The sequence below is a fragment of the Phalacrocorax carbo genome, chromosome 1 (assembly GCF_963921805.1).
Source record: "Phalacrocorax carbo chromosome 1, bPhaCar2.1, whole genome shotgun sequence".
Classification (NCBI taxonomy): Eukaryota; Metazoa; Chordata; class Aves; order Suliformes; family Phalacrocoracidae; genus Phalacrocorax; species Phalacrocorax carbo.
The window spans coordinates 196676047-196691356 of record NC_087513.1 but is presented as its reverse complement, the minus strand read 5'-3'; the positions used below and the strand labels follow the sequence as shown (position 1 = coordinate 196691356).

The 15310-nt window shown below is 42.0% G+C and overlaps 1 protein-coding gene across 2 annotated transcripts in view; it reads right to left on the bottom strand.

The window, feature by feature from the left end:
- MIPEP (mitochondrial intermediate peptidase) overlaps positions 1-13696 on the bottom strand; it is a 78764-nt gene extending 65068 nt beyond the window's left edge. The window contains exons 1-6 of one of the 2 annotated variants that reach the window (XM_064441140.1): positions 13410-13696; positions 10496-10669; positions 8487-8575; positions 6289-6375; positions 5301-5364; positions 3269-3451 (exon numbers count right to left, since the gene is read on the bottom strand). In XM_064441140.1, coding sequence (XP_064297210.1) covers positions 3269-3451; positions 5301-5364; positions 6289-6375; positions 8487-8575; positions 10496-10669; positions 13410-13598 — 786 coding nt within the window. In that variant the 5' untranslated portion in view covers positions 13599-13696. Of the gene's footprint in view, positions 1-3268; positions 3452-5300; positions 5365-6288; positions 6376-8486; positions 8576-10495; positions 10701-13409 lie in introns of both variants that reach the window. The other variant, XM_064441141.1, reaches the window with a different exon arrangement.
- Positions 13697-15310: the final 1614 nt, after the last annotated feature.

Below are 15310 nucleotides of genomic sequence, written 5' to 3'. Positions count from 1 at the left end.
ACACTGAGTTGGGTGGGAGCGTTTATCTCCTTGAGGGTAGGAAGGCTCTGCAGAGGGATCTGGACATGCTGGATTGATGGGCCGAGGCCAACCGTATGAAGTTTAACAAGGCCAAGTGCCAGGTCCTGCACTTGGGTCACAACAACCCCATGCAGCGCTACAGGCTTGGGGAGGAGTGGCTGCAGAGCTGACCAGCAGAGAAAGACCTGGGGGTGTTGGTTGGCAGGCAGCTGAACATGAGCCAGCAGTGTGCCCAGATGGCCAAGAAGGCCAAGAGCATCCTGGCTTGTATCAGGAATAGTGTGGCCAGCAGGGAAGTGGTGCCCCTGTACTCGGCACTGATGAGGCCACACCTCGAGTATTGTGCTCAGTTTTGGGCCCCTCACTACAAGAAGAACATCTGAGGCACCGGAACATGTCCAGAGGTGGGCAAGGAAGCTGGTGAAGGGTCTGGAGAGCAGGTCTTGTGAGGAGTGGCTGGGGGAACTGGGGTTGTGTAGTCTGGAGAAGAGGAGGCTGAGGGGAGACCTTATCGCTCTCTACAACTACCTGAAAGGAGGTTATAGTGAGGTGGGTGTTGGCCTCTTCTCCCAAGTCACTGGCGATAGGCTGAGACGAAATGGCCTTAAGTTGTATCAGGGGAGGTTTAGATTGGATATTAGGAAGAATTTCTTCACCGAAAGAGTGGTCAGGCACTGGAACAGGCTGCCCAGAGAGGTGGTGGCATCACCTTCCCTGGAGATGATCCAAAACCATGTAGACGTGGCACTTCAGGGCATGGTTTAGGAGACATGGTAGTGTTAGGTTAACGGTTGGACCTCATGATCCTAGGTCTTTTCCAACCTTAATGATTTTATGATAGTTCAATCTCCATCCTTGGAAAGTGTTCAAAACTGAACTGAACATGTCACTGAGGAACCTGATCTACTTGATCCTGCTCTGAACAGGATCAGACTCAAACTGACAAGCTCCATAGGCCCCTTGCAACTTAAAATACATGATTCCCAAAGAGCCTCTGATGCTGAGAACTACATCCTTTAATTGATATATTACTCATAGCTTCAGTAGCAATTCTAAAGATCACGCTATTTTCAGTACAAGAGTTTACAGATGACATGCAATGAGTATCAATTCTTTATTTATATCCTATCAGTGCCATGATTTAATTAATTTTTAATTTCTTACAGAAAATAAACATTACAGCTTGGGTTCTACCACACTAAGGTTTTCTTTTTTTTGTGACAAACAAGATAGGTCTCTAATCCAACCTCCTGCACAAAGCAGGGTCAGCTATGAGGTAAGACCAAGTTGCACAAAGCTTTCTCCAGACATGTCCCAAAACCCTGCACAGGTGGGAGAGACAGCATGACCTCTCTGTTTCACTGCTTGGGTATCATCATCAGGAAAAACTTCTCCAACTGGCTTTTCTCACTTCCAACTTGTGCCTGTTGCCACTTGTCCTCCTGTGATGCACACTCTGAAGAGCCTGGCTCTACCTTCTCCTTGATATCCTCGCAGGTACCGGCTGCTGTCAGGGTCCCCCCAAAGCCACCTCTGCTACAGGATGAACAAGCCCAGATCCCTCAGCCTCTCCTCACAGTGCAAGCACTCCAGTTCCTGGCCATCTTTGTGGCCTCCATTGAAGTCACTCCTAAGGAGTGATGAGTAGAGGGCTATAATCTCTTCCCTCAGTCTCTGACTCCACCCCTGTTCATGCAGTCCAAGATGCTGTTGGCCTTCCTTGCTGCCAGGGGCAGTGCTGGCTCATGCCCAGCTTGCTGCTCAGCAACCCTCTGGGCCTTTTCCACAGATCAGACCCAGCCAGGCAGTCCCAGCCTGTCTTATTGCCAGGAATTCTGCCTTTCCAGGTGCATGACTTCACGTTTGTTCTTCTTGAATTATATGAGGTTGCCACTGCACCATTCCCTCAGCTTCCAGGCCACTCTGAATGTTGGCCCTGCCCTTCTGTATATTGACTGGTCCTTCCAATTTGCTGTCACCTGCAAATCTGGTAGGCAAGCACTCTGTCACTTCCTCTAGGTCACTCATGAAGATGGTAAACAGGAGAGGTCCTAGGACGGACCCCTGCAACACTTCCTTCATTAGCAGCCTTCCAGTAGAGTAAGATGCTTCAATCACTACTCTCCAAGTCTGATCGTGAAACGAGGTTTTTTACCCATCCGGTTATCCACCAATCCAGACTGTAAACTCCTAACTTGGATTGCTCCATAACCTTCTTGGGGAATCAAAGCGAAGCTAAGTTGCCTGTAGTTCCCCAATTTGGTTTTTTTTTTTGGCCTTTCTGAAGGTGGGTGGAACATATTATTTCATTGGGGTTCTTCCCTGATCTTCACAGTCTACCAAAGACAGCAAGCCTTTCAAGGACAATAGCGACTTCTCTCTGAACCCTTGGATGCAGCCCATCTGGTCCCAAGGACTTGTACAGGTTGAGTTCTCTCAAGTAATCCCAAACTGGGTCCCCATCTACTGCCAGTTGTTCTTCTCTTTGAACCCTTTCACTAAGCACAGTGTGCTGTGAGAACTCATTAGTGAACACCAAGACAAAGAAAGGGATCAGCATCTCAGCCTTATCTGTGTCTGCTGCCCCTAAGTCACCCACCTTACTCAGCACCAAGCCCACCTTTCCCTTGTCCAGCCTTTTAGTACTAATGCAGCAGTGGTTGCTCTTCTTGTTGCCTTTGATGTCCCTTGGAAGTCTCAACTGCAGTTGAGCTTTGGCCTTCCTGACATCATCCCTACATGTACAGGCAATATTTCAAAATTCCTCCCTTGTATCTTGTACCTGCTTCCACCTCATGTCTGCTACCTTTTGGAGATGAAGCTTTGTCTCAAGTTCCCTGCTCACCACACCTGGTTCCTGATGCATCTGCTTGGCTTTCTAAGGATCAGGGTGCACCGACATTGAGTATCGTAGTATCTTTGTGTGCTTGGAGGATGCTACCTTTAAAGAACTGCCAGCTTTCTTGAGCTCCTTTACTCTTCAGAGCTACATCCCATAGGATCCCACCTCCCAGTTTACTGAATAAGCTGAAGTCTGCTTGCATGAAATCCAGGGTCTGTATTCTGCCCCTCTTCTCCCTCAATCCATTCAGGATCTTTACCTCCATTATTTCACAGCTGTTATAGCCAAAGCTGCCATTGATTATTATGCTCTAAAACAGTTCTGTATGCATTTGCCTCAATAACAAAATAACTGATACGCACTTTTGTTACAGAATATGCCAAAGGAAACTCAGGAAATACACACCAGATCATCGGGACAATCAGCATGCAGACCAGCAACTTGTAAGTAATTGCCTTCAGCTGTAAAATTATACCGAATATGCTCTGGCAAAACATGTTTGTCAATCTTGTTGGGAAGGTGAGCTCCTGTCAGAAATTCATTACATAAATCCAATATTCTGACGTTGAGGTTGACTGCCTTTTCACGCTGTAAGAAAAATAAAGTACAAAATACATAATATTTTCAGACATAGCATAAGCAGAACTCAAAGTTTCTAAAACTTTAAAGGACTTCTCCAGAAATTAAGCAGAAAATGCAAATTTAAGATTAGACCTACAGCATCAATAAAATCCTAATGTAGAGCTGAAGTCAACAAGTTCAGATGTTCATACAGATCTATAATTTCATACAGGATTGAAATTTGAAAGAAAATGCCTGTTCCTGCAGTAAGAAAACATACAGTGGAATTTAAGTAGAATTTACTTAAGCTTTGCTAGCTGCTTAGAAGGCATTTATAAAACTATGCCTAATATGATTGCTATGTAGAACACAGAGGAGAGAAAAAGAAGCATCATTTGGACAGATAAATCCTACTAGCATCCTGAAATAGATTCAGAATTACAGTTCTCTTATTACTGTTTGTATTGCACTATTTTCTGGAGATTGTAAAGAATTTATGGTATTTCAACCTTTCTCTGAGGAGTTTGTAATTTAGGGTTTTATCACCATCAATATAGCATTTCACATTTTTAACCTTATTATAAGATTTGCTTCAGTGAACTCGCTCATGTTAGTGATGTATGGTCTCCATTGACTGTGTGTCCATAGCCCAAGAGAAAAGGCTGAGGGTACAGATACAACATACTTGTAAAGTCCAAAGATTGACAAAACCTGCAGATCTCTGTCCCCCCATTCCACCCTTACTCTTTAAAGCACATCTTTTGAGTTTATTTTGAAAAGCAGAAATTCTTTGTAGCAGAAGTAAACTTCAACTTACGACACTGAAGGATTTCTAAAGTCTGAAATGAGAATTGAAAAGAAACACTAAGCAGCAAGCAATAGAAGTGGAATAGACAGGGGAGGAGGAGGAAAACATGCAAAAATAAGGGGCAAGTGAAATTATAACTAAAAGGGGATGAAGCACCATAGAACCAATAGTCAAATCAGAAATAAAACACAGAGCCCAAGTTTCAAAGTTGTTCTTTGTACAAAGGAATTGTAAAAATATATTCTAGAAGCATTTTCCAGGTCACTAAACACCATCAAAACCATGATCTTAAGAGTAACTTTACTACATAAATCTGGTAAAAGAACCTTTGTACAGATCTTTTAGGAGGGGACCACTCAAATAAAAGAGGTATTAACTTTATATAGGGATTTGAGCTATGAACAGACACCCAACAGAGCATCCATACCACAAAGCATGGTGAAAGCTGATGGTTCTGGCAAATCTATCACTAACTGCTGCAAAAGCATGTAAAAGCTCCAAGAGAGGTAATCAGACCATGCCCAGGCATTCAATTTTGAACAAGGTTTACAACTTCTGGTTATGTGAGCACTAAAGGAGAGCCTGGACTCACACTGATCCCTTCTAAAACACTCTACTTGATTAACCCATCATCACAGTGCATGAGCTGCTGCTTTTCCCCCCTCTGTAAACAGGTTGTTCAGACAGCTAAGCAGCTATTTAAATATCTGATGAAGACACCAATCAAAGAAAGCAGGATCCCAGGTCTTGCTTATAACTCTTCAGAATAGACAAAGGAATGATGAAGGCCAAACTGGGAAGAACAGTCAACTAGTATCTAAAACAACATTAAAAAACACACTTTAGAAGTGATTTAAAATAGACAAAATTAATCCCTTTTGAAAAGACAAAATTCCACAGAGCACAATGGGAATCTTGGAGGGCAAACTGGCCCAGAATCACGTGATTCATGTCCCACGTTTCATTATCTGGTCTTTGGTACTCAGGCAAATTTCTGTTCATATATTATTATGAAATTACCAAATGCAATTTATACAATTTGGCAATTATACAATTGCCAAAAATTACCTTTTCTTCATCCAAATGAATGCCACTGATCTCAAAATCAAACATAAAAAGTTCTGCCACTCGCCTAGAAATACAGTAAATCCCCGTTAAAACAGCCTCATTTGATAGTAAGCATAATTTCTTAACAGACTTTGCCCTTAGTAGTTATTTAGGTTTCATGTGTTTTACAGAGAATAACACCACAATTATATGAGTACTTTTGTTATGGACACAGACTTGCTACGGTTTAGGTCCTTAACAGTTTACTCAGTGAAATAGGATTTTTCCTTTGTAGTTATTTTAGTCATCTGCATTGAAAAAATCCTTCAAAATAATTCCACTATATAATCTAGATGTTTAACCAATTTCTGCAAATGACTCTTTTAATTTGACACTTCATCTATTCTAACAGATCAGAAAAAGACCTCTTCAAATCTAACATCCTTGATTGTGATGATAAAAGGAAGAAGGAGGTAACTTACTCAAACATTAAGCTTGTCTAACTATGTCAGCAAAGAAATAATTTAAAACCGTAACTGAATAAGCAGCTAATAAAACATTTTACAGCAATCATAAAATAAGCTTTAAATACATACACTGATAATGTGATTTTGAAAGATACATAAATAAGTTTCTATAAACTGAAATCAAGTTAGACTGTTTCCTACTTTTATTGCTAAAAACATTGATATATACACCACAGTACAGCACCTCATTTTAATCAAAATAGTGTTATTGAAAAAAATCCAAAGTTCTCATTTTCTTGTTTTTATAGATCTCAAGTTATTCAGCTTAAATATATCTTGTGTTCTACAGTCACAGAGGCATCCTCCTACACAACTACAAACTTCCTAACTCCTGTGCAGGTAATTTAGTAGTGACTAATAAATTCATAACAGAGATGTGGTAAGTTTTCCAATTGTATTAATTTAAAAAACACAAAATATAAGCACAATAAGGAATGATATATACTAAATAAAAATCTAAACCTACAAGCATTAGTAAGTACCTGGTTTCTGGATCTAGGGAACTCATAACAGTTTCATCAGCTAGCAGACGTCTCAAACTCTGACACAGTTCAACATCTGTATTTAATCTGGAAAGATACAGAGTAAAAGAATCATGCATTAGGAACAACCACTAAGACCTCAGTCTCTTGGTATTACCCATTCAAAGGCAGAGCTTAGTATTTACTGAAACAACTTTAAAAACCAAGGACTGTATTTTCAAAATTCTTTCTGATTCACAAACACACTTGAAAACTACAAAATTTGTATACAAAAGATGTGTGGACAAACTGGCATGGAAACAGGTCTTGTGCATCCAATAGGAAAATACTTCTGGGTGGCATCAAGTCTAAGACTGACAGCTTATTTTTTATGCACAAATCAAAACATGGCAAAAGCATAAAGGCAGGAGAACTGTTTTCTAATCCTTACTTTGAAAGGACTCCGTTTATGGAAAATCTGTGCTCAAGTTTGCCACCAGATAAATGTGCCGCTGGCTGCCACTGAAGTAGACTAAGAGCTTAGTATCCCCAGAATATTTCCAGATGCTTCTCACCATCCCTGTGCTAGACAATACTATGTCCATCAGATTTGCTGGCATGTTAACTACAGGCATGTATGTCAACCTGGATTACTGGGTGGGAATCACATTGGGGAATGAAACACGTGCATATACATCAGCATAGCTGAGGTGGGCAGCACCCCCAGCCTGACAGTCTTGAGCACTAATTTCTTAAATCAGCTGAAGTGCTAAAAGCCTCTGCAGCCTCATTTGTAAAAATGAATTTAATAATTACCAATACCCAATTCAGAAACAGAAGATGACCTTGCATCCTACCTATAGTTGAGAAAAGGCTCTGTACAGAAGGTGCTAAACAAGAAGCCCAACACTCTGTCAGAAAATGGCTAAAAGCAAATACGTATTGTTAGTAGTTCCTGAGGGATACCATTTGCCCATGAAAACAAACATTCAACAATAGCTAGTTTTGAGCATTTACAATAGCTCATAAACCTCCCAGGTTAATTTGTGAATACTTTCTTCTTTCTCCAAATTTTAAATCTGAAGTGGTACTCAGATATTAAAGTCATATTGTTATAGATGGTATGCTCAGTCTAAGTCTTGAAAAGTCCAGTTTCAAGTGAAAGGTTTCTCAAATACACTGGCAAGACCAAAGCAACAGTCTCACTGAATTTAATCTTAGAATTCTTGTTTTAGCCAGCCATGTTAGTCACAAGGCTTACTAAAGAAACTGATGCACTGCTGTCCTCCTCAGAGTACAGAAGGCTTTGCTGCCTCTGCAACTTACTGTGGGACACCAGGTCAACCAGTCACTGCCTCCACTGTTACTAGGAATCCTGAGAGAAGCAGCAGACTCTGGGTCACCTTCACAGTACTGCTTGGTAAAGCTTTTCGCTTAAGGCGGCTACTCCTGAAAGCCACAGGAAGGGAAGATACTGAAAAGGCACTGCATTTGGAGATTAAGGACCACCCCTTTCCACCTTCTCAGCACCAAAAGCAGAAGAGGGACTGTAGTCAAGGACCACAGAGGTAACTTTCAGGATTTAGGTTTTAAGATATTTTTAAAAAAAGGACCCAAAGAACAGCCAAACTTCAGAAACAGAAGTCTTTAAGAACATGTTCTGTGAAATGGGGTTTTAAATAAAGCACAAGCATGCCAGGGTAGACCAGGCATATCTCACAGCCCTAGACAGACGCATCCTTAAACACTCATTTTAACAGGAGACTGTCCTTTCTGCTTCCATATGTCCCACTCACTGGCTGGAATTCAAGGGGTCAGCAAACCAGAATAAAAAGTGTTGTGAAATCTAAAATCTTAAAAATAAATCAGTGTTTTGTCCATATGCTTTACAACAGTTAGTTCACTGTCATAAATCCTAGAAAAATACAGCTTTGAGTCTTTGATGGGTTTCACTGACATGGAGTCAGCTGAGAACTTAAAAACTGTTCAGAACATTAAATTTAAACTCAAATAGAATAACCTTTCATGAGATACTATAATGAAGCTAAATCCTTAAATATCTGTAACAGCAAGATTGACACTTTCTTCTCATGTGCAAATACCTTCCTACATATTTTTTTGTTGATTGCTGTTTTCAGAAATGATCATACAGTGATTTTTAGAAATGCATATAAAAATAGAAAAAAAAAAAAACAAACAAAAACAAACCAAAAACATACTTCTCTACCACAGTACCAATGTTCCTGCAAGCTTCTTCAGCAGCCTCTCTGAATGCAAAGTCAGGATGGGCAATTTTCACAAAATCAGCCTAACATAGTAGAAGGAAACAGTGAGGCAAAAAGATAAATTAAAAAAATATTGAATTATAAACAAAGTAGCACTCAAGTAGTTCCATTTACATTAACATTTGTCTCTGCAGTGCCGTGCAATATATTTGCAGAATTTGCCCTTTTTTCCCCAAAAATAAAGCTTGTTGGAAAACGGTATCAACAACTACTAAACCATCTTTAATCCATACACTTCTTGAAAACATTTTCAGTATTGTGTGTATCTTAGAGTCCTTACAGCATAGAGATACTCCAATGTATTTAAATGTCATTACAAAAGATTTCTAAAACTTAAATTCACAGTTAAGAAAGCACACCACCAAATGTGTGTAGAGGGTTTGTTTTCAAACCCTTTTTACTCGTATGTATAGACCATCAAGCTATGCTTTGACATCATTACCTAGTTGGAAGAAATATGTTTAAAGAGAAAACCCAGAAGTTCTTTGGATTTGGAACAGGGTTTTTATTTGACTTACTGATTTTTACTAAGTCTCCAAATACTTAAAGGAGTTCAGAAGACTAGAATGATGCTAAAATGGGGCTGAGGAGCTAGAGTGCTTCCATGACTGCTGACTTGAATTCAGGGAGGTTCTGGTATTGAAATAATAATTAAAGATTAGGAATATATTTAATTAAAGATTAGGAACACATTGAAGACATTCAGCATAATTTTACAGAAAGTACATGAAACAAGTTTGACTTTTTTAACAGTATGACTACACTTTGACTGAAAAAGCAACCTTACAAATATTATATGCTTAAGATTTTTCCTTCTTAGAATCACTATTTAAAACCTTGTATAATATTGAGAGAATACATGCTAAATGGTAGATCATAAAATTCCTGCCATCCAGTTACCATATTGCTCCTAGACAGAGGTCTGCAAGCTCTGCATCTTTGAACATATAAACCTGAAAGTAGTACACAGGAGGTAATTTTAACTCAGCAAACTGATACAAAACTATGACCTTTGAATTCTGTCATTAGTCTTTTAGCTAGATATTAATTGATTATGAGGAATTAGGCATAGTCTATATAAAATATAGAAGACAAAAGGAGAATTAGTGACTCAGAGCATGTAAGTACTTTCAAAAGGAAGAAGTGCATGGCACAAAAGATTACTTGAATCTAGAAAAGAATAAGTAACAAGATTTGAGAACTGAAAATACACAGAGGAATTCAAACATCAAAACCAAATTCAAAAAATTCTGTGATCTATTTATTAAGAATGTATTTCAGTCTGAAGGTTGGGTCTGCTTCCTTCAAACGAAGAGTGATGCTTTGATAAAAGATACACTGCAGGCAAACAGTTTCCAGAAAACAATACAAAATGCTCTGTTAAACTTAACATTTTGTGATACAGAATATCAGACTAAGTACTCGAATTCTATGGACCACAGAAACTGAAATCTAGGAAATACCTGCCTTTTTTTCTGGTGTTAGTAAGAGGCAATACTGTTTAGTATCATCTGCTGATTTTAATCTGGAAGTTCTTTATGGACCTTCACCTATAAACTTTCATAACTTAAAACCATGTGCATTGAAACCCCAGCTTTAACTTTGAGAGCAATCCCTGAAAGCTTATGTGTTAATATTACAGCAGAAATACAATTCTGATTTCACTGTTATTTTTCTTGTTGTGACCTTCATACTATTTCTTCATCTGTCTTAAATTAACTTGACAGTTTTACAGGACTTGTAGTTACCTATCATTCGGTAAAAGCCTTTGTAATTAACTTTCAATCAATTTAATTTTCTGTCTTAACACAAAATTTCACAGAGCTGATCTGCTATTTACTTCAGTGCAGCAAATCATAAAATGGAACAACGTGGCATAGGCTTATTAAGTCACTCAGTTTAAAAGAAATTGTTTCAAGTACTAATTAAAAAAAGTAACTTACCAAGTCTGCTACTCTGCACAAGCTGTCTGAAAGCTGATCAAAGATCATTACAGTCTCTGGCCCAGGTGGTGTTGAACATGCCTTCTGGACTAGCTGTTCCGATTCTTGCAATGCTTTGTCTTGTGCCTCTTGAAATCCTTCTGGACAGCTCAGTTCTGGAACACCAAACAGGCCCTGCAGAACAAAACACAATGAAAACACATCACTGTTACCCTCCTCAGTTTCTGCCCCTTTGTTTAAGGATGGAATTATTACCACAAAATTTTACCAAAATGGCCCTAGCTGGCATATTGCGACACTTCATTAAAACATTCCCACATGGGTGTCTTTGTAGAAAGACTAGTCACAAAATCAGTCAAAGACACTGGTATCACATGAAAACATCTTCATTTCCCAGAGCAAAAGCTCCCTGATGTTCTCTCAGACAGAATTGTTCTCAGCAAACCTTGAGTTTGGCATCAAATCTTCACAAACTCTCCTCTTCACACCATAACTTCCTATACCACCTTTTTCTCAAAGATGGTATTTTTATCTCACTTACAAAGCATGGACAACAAACAAATCATAGGAAGTCTATTTACGTTCTGAAGTGAGGGAAGGTCATCCCTCTGAAGCACAAGAGACTTATCAAGGAATGCAAGGACTAAGGAGGAGTGTCAACATGGTGAATGAGCTAGCCAGCAGCCCTAGATATCAACAGATTGCAAGCAATAGGACAGTCATCTCAGGCTTATTAAATGAGCCCCAAATACTGGAACCAGATATCAAAGGAATGATCAGCAACAACTCAAAAATCTTATGGTATGAACTGTTTTATTCCTGAAGTTCTTACCAAGCCTGGCCCTGTCCAACAGGGCAGGGTAAACACACTGACTTGGGCAGGGTAGACACAGACAGCAGTTATGTTCTACAGTAGTGGAAGAGTTAAAGAGATCCTACTGCAGATCAAACAGAAATTGCTAACACTACCTGCTAGAGAAGTTCCATGATACAGGTCTACAACAGTAAAAAAATCTAAGATAAAACAGTATTTCTGCAAGCAATATGCTTCCTTTGCAACTGCCCAACTGCAACATGAACATCTCCTTACCTCCTAAATACAGCATCTAACAGTATGAGGTACATGATTTCATACAACTTCCAAACATTTCCAAATTCAACCCCAGCATCTAAAAATCACAATCTGGACTTGAAAATCTGCAGGCCAGTCACTTTACAATGCATCATCTGCAAACTCTTTCTGTTATAGCAGTCAGTTGCAGGTTTGCGTGTAGTTTACAAGTACTTATCCAAACCAAACAAAAAGCTGCAGATTGACAGTTTGTCTGTAGAAGTATATATTCTGAAGCAAAATCATCCCCTAAAGTATTTGGGACATTCTGAGTTGCTTTGTCCTATTTTCTTTCTGCCACTGTTGCTAAAGCTGCCTTTGTCTTTTTTTTTTTTCCCTAATGCTCTTACTGTAAGTTGGCCACCCAAAGACAGAAACCCTTTCCTCACACTTCCCATGTTTTAATTTATTATTTGGAAACAGGAATTGGACTGAAATGAACACTGAAAAAGATAGTTTGATATATATATACACACGTACATAAACATGTACACACAAACATAAACATACACATACCATACCGCCCTTCAGTAATGCTTGCATATAAAAGACTGAAAACTGCCTCTTCACTCAGATCCTCAGCCAGCTGATACACTGTCCTGCAATGTCCCAGAGGGCTCCTGCCCTTCCTACTGCCCTACATCATTACTCGCCCTTCCAAGTGAGCTCCTCCCACACATGTAGTCCTCTGTGAATAGGGGGTATCCTCCCTTAGAGCTAAATTAGCCATGGAGCTCCTCTTCCATACGACACCAAGTTTGATGTAAAAATTAAAAAATTACAAAAAAATGAAGCCTGGGGCAGATCTCTGTGTTCTTTAATGGTGCAGCTGCACGACTGCCGCATTATTCTCTTTGCTTAGCCTCAGCATTTACACCCTACCTGTCACAGCCTCTTTGCAAGCCTGAAGTACTCATCTCTATCCCCACAGAACTCTACATCCTCTCCATGGGCCAGGCAAATCTGGTCTAGGGAACGAGCCCAACCTAGACCAATTCCTGGAGCATGACTTAGACCAGTGTGCTTGCAGAGGCAGGAAGGCCTCCCAAGTTTCCCAAACAAGTGCTGGGTTACAGGCAGAGGTCAGATTGGTCCTCACTGAATATTTTAGTCCCAGAGTTGAACAGCTTCACCAGCCTGGTGCACCAGTGCAGGAATAGCTAAACCAGCAGACTAACGCCTGGATTTTACAGGTGTAAGTACTCTGCATACACTGTGTGATTGAAAATACACATCTCATGCTGTCCAGGAACTTGCTTAGATTCCCAGAATTCTCGTTAACAAACGTACCCGACTCGCCCTAAAAAGAAATAAATCAAAAAGCCTGAGCATCCCCAACCCAGCAAACAAATGCGCTTTTTGCCACAAGCAACTGAACGTCAAGAACGATATCCATGCAAGGGGATGTCAGCAGTCTAACAGATTTTGAAGCACTGCCAGAGTGCATTGGCACGACACCGACAGATTAAAACGGCACAGCCAGGTAAGAGCTGGGAGGGGAAGGGGTAACGCATATACATATGCCTATGGCATCTAGTGAGGCTCTAAGCAAAGGCTTCAATAAAGGAGGCCGTGTTGTAAACTCTTGCGTGCCCAGAAGACAGAATGCTTTACTTCACGAGAACCAAAACAAGCCATTACAAAGATGTAACAGCCCAACCCTCCGGTAACGGCTCGGCTGGCCCCGCCACCGCGATTTAAAAGTTTTAAAATAAAGAATTAGAGACAAGCGAAGGGAAGTGCAAGGCTCCGCGGCCACGGCCGCCTTCTGCCCGCCGCAGGCCCTTCTCTCGCGCCGCTCACCGTCTCCCCGGCCGCCGCGCTCCCGCGCAGCTGCTGCTGCTGCTGCTTCGCATCGAAGGCGGCGCCCACCGGGCACCAGCTGGTGCTCACTGCCCGGCGGCCCGGCCCCGCCGCCCGGCCCCGCGGCCACCGGCCCCGCAGCGCCCGGCCCAGCGCCGCCGGCAGCGCCCGCCGGCAGCCGGACAGCATGGCGGAGCGGCGCGGAGCGCAGCGGCCCCCGCGAACAGGCCCCGCCGCTCCCGGCTCGGCCGCGACCTCCCCACGTCCGGGCCGAGGGGAGGAGGAGGAGGAGGAGGGAAAGAGGGAGGAGGAGAAGAAAGAGAAAGAGGAAAAGGAGGAGGAGGAGGGCCGGCGAGCACAGCGCGGAGGGAGGCGGAGCTCCCCGCCCGCCGCCTCCACTCAGCTCGCCCGACCGCCCCCGCTGCTTCCCCTGCCCTTGCGGGCGGGGACGGCCTCTGCGGGCGGCTGGGGCCCGCCCTGGCTGGCCCGGCGCTGAGGTGAAGGGAAAAAGGAAGGGAAAGGGGAGAAAGGAAGGGAAGAGGGAAGGGAAGGATTGGGCTGGGCTGCAGGGGCCTGGTGGTCGCCAGGGCTTCAGCGAAAGGAGGGGTCTCTGCCGACTGAAATTTCTCCTACATGTTTTCCAGTTAAACTTATGTCCGTTTTAAAGTGTTTTTTGGTCTAAATGCTTCTATGACACAAACTTATGCCTGTGCCTTATGGGAAAAAACCTCCTCTTACGGAAAATTTTGCATAACCGTGTGCTTCTGTCTTAGTGTCCTAGTATCTCTCTGACTGTAATTCAGGTGACATGAGAAGCGCTTCCATTTTTCCTGAAGAAACCCACCTCGCCGTGTTTGTTTTTGGTCTGTGATCCATAGTCGGGGTGCAACAGCTGTGGGGATGTGTCATGTTTCCTTAGGGGTGATGGGAAGCCAGGCCTCATGCTCCTACATTGCATTTGCACTGAATTTCATGATGCTGACCCATGTCAGTTGGCATCTCTCCTTTATTCTCTTTTAAGGGGAGGGAGTGAGACTTACCAGCATCTTTGTTCCATTTTTCAATTTTGGAGAAAAAGGAAAAAAAGAAGAAAAAAGTTCTGAGGTCACTGATAAAAATAAAAGTTTTATGACACAGGAAATATCTCTTGATCAATTCTCCAGTATGTCTGCTTCACTGTTGATTAAAGGTTATAATTTGTATTGCACCAGCCAATTCTGAAGTACAGCAGCATTATGCTATATTTTGGCACCAGCACTGGATATCTGTTCACAGCAGAGAATCCACATGGCACTGCCTCCTGTCACTCCATTTCACTCTATTTGAGACCTTTGGCTACACAGAGAGCAAAGAACCATATTTAAAAGCTGTAAAATCTGCCCAGGTGCAACAGAACTCATTTGTGCTGCAGAGGAAGCAGCCCCTGTGGAGGTACCAAACTACAGAATCCCAGAATGGTAGGGGTTGGAAGGGACCTCTGGAGATCATCTTGTCCAACCCCCTGCTTGAGCAGGCACCCCTAGAGCAGGCAGCACAGGGCCGCGTCCAGGCGGGTTTTGAATGTCTCCAGGGAAGGAGACTCCACAGCCTCCCTGGGCAGCCTGTTCCACTGCTCTGGCACCCTCACAGGAAATGAGTTTTTTCTCATATTGAGGTGGAACTTCCTGTGTTCCAACCTGTGCCCATTGTCCCTTGTCCTGTCGTTAGGCACTATTGAAAAGAGCCTAATCACATCATCCTGACACCCACCCTTCAGATATTTATAGGTATTGATGAGATTCCCCTCTCAGTCTTCTCTTCTCCAGGCTGAACAAACCCAGGTCTCTCAGCCTTTCCTCATAAGGGAGATGCTCCAGTCCCCTGATCATCTTGGTAGCTCTCCGCTGGACTTGTTCAAGGAG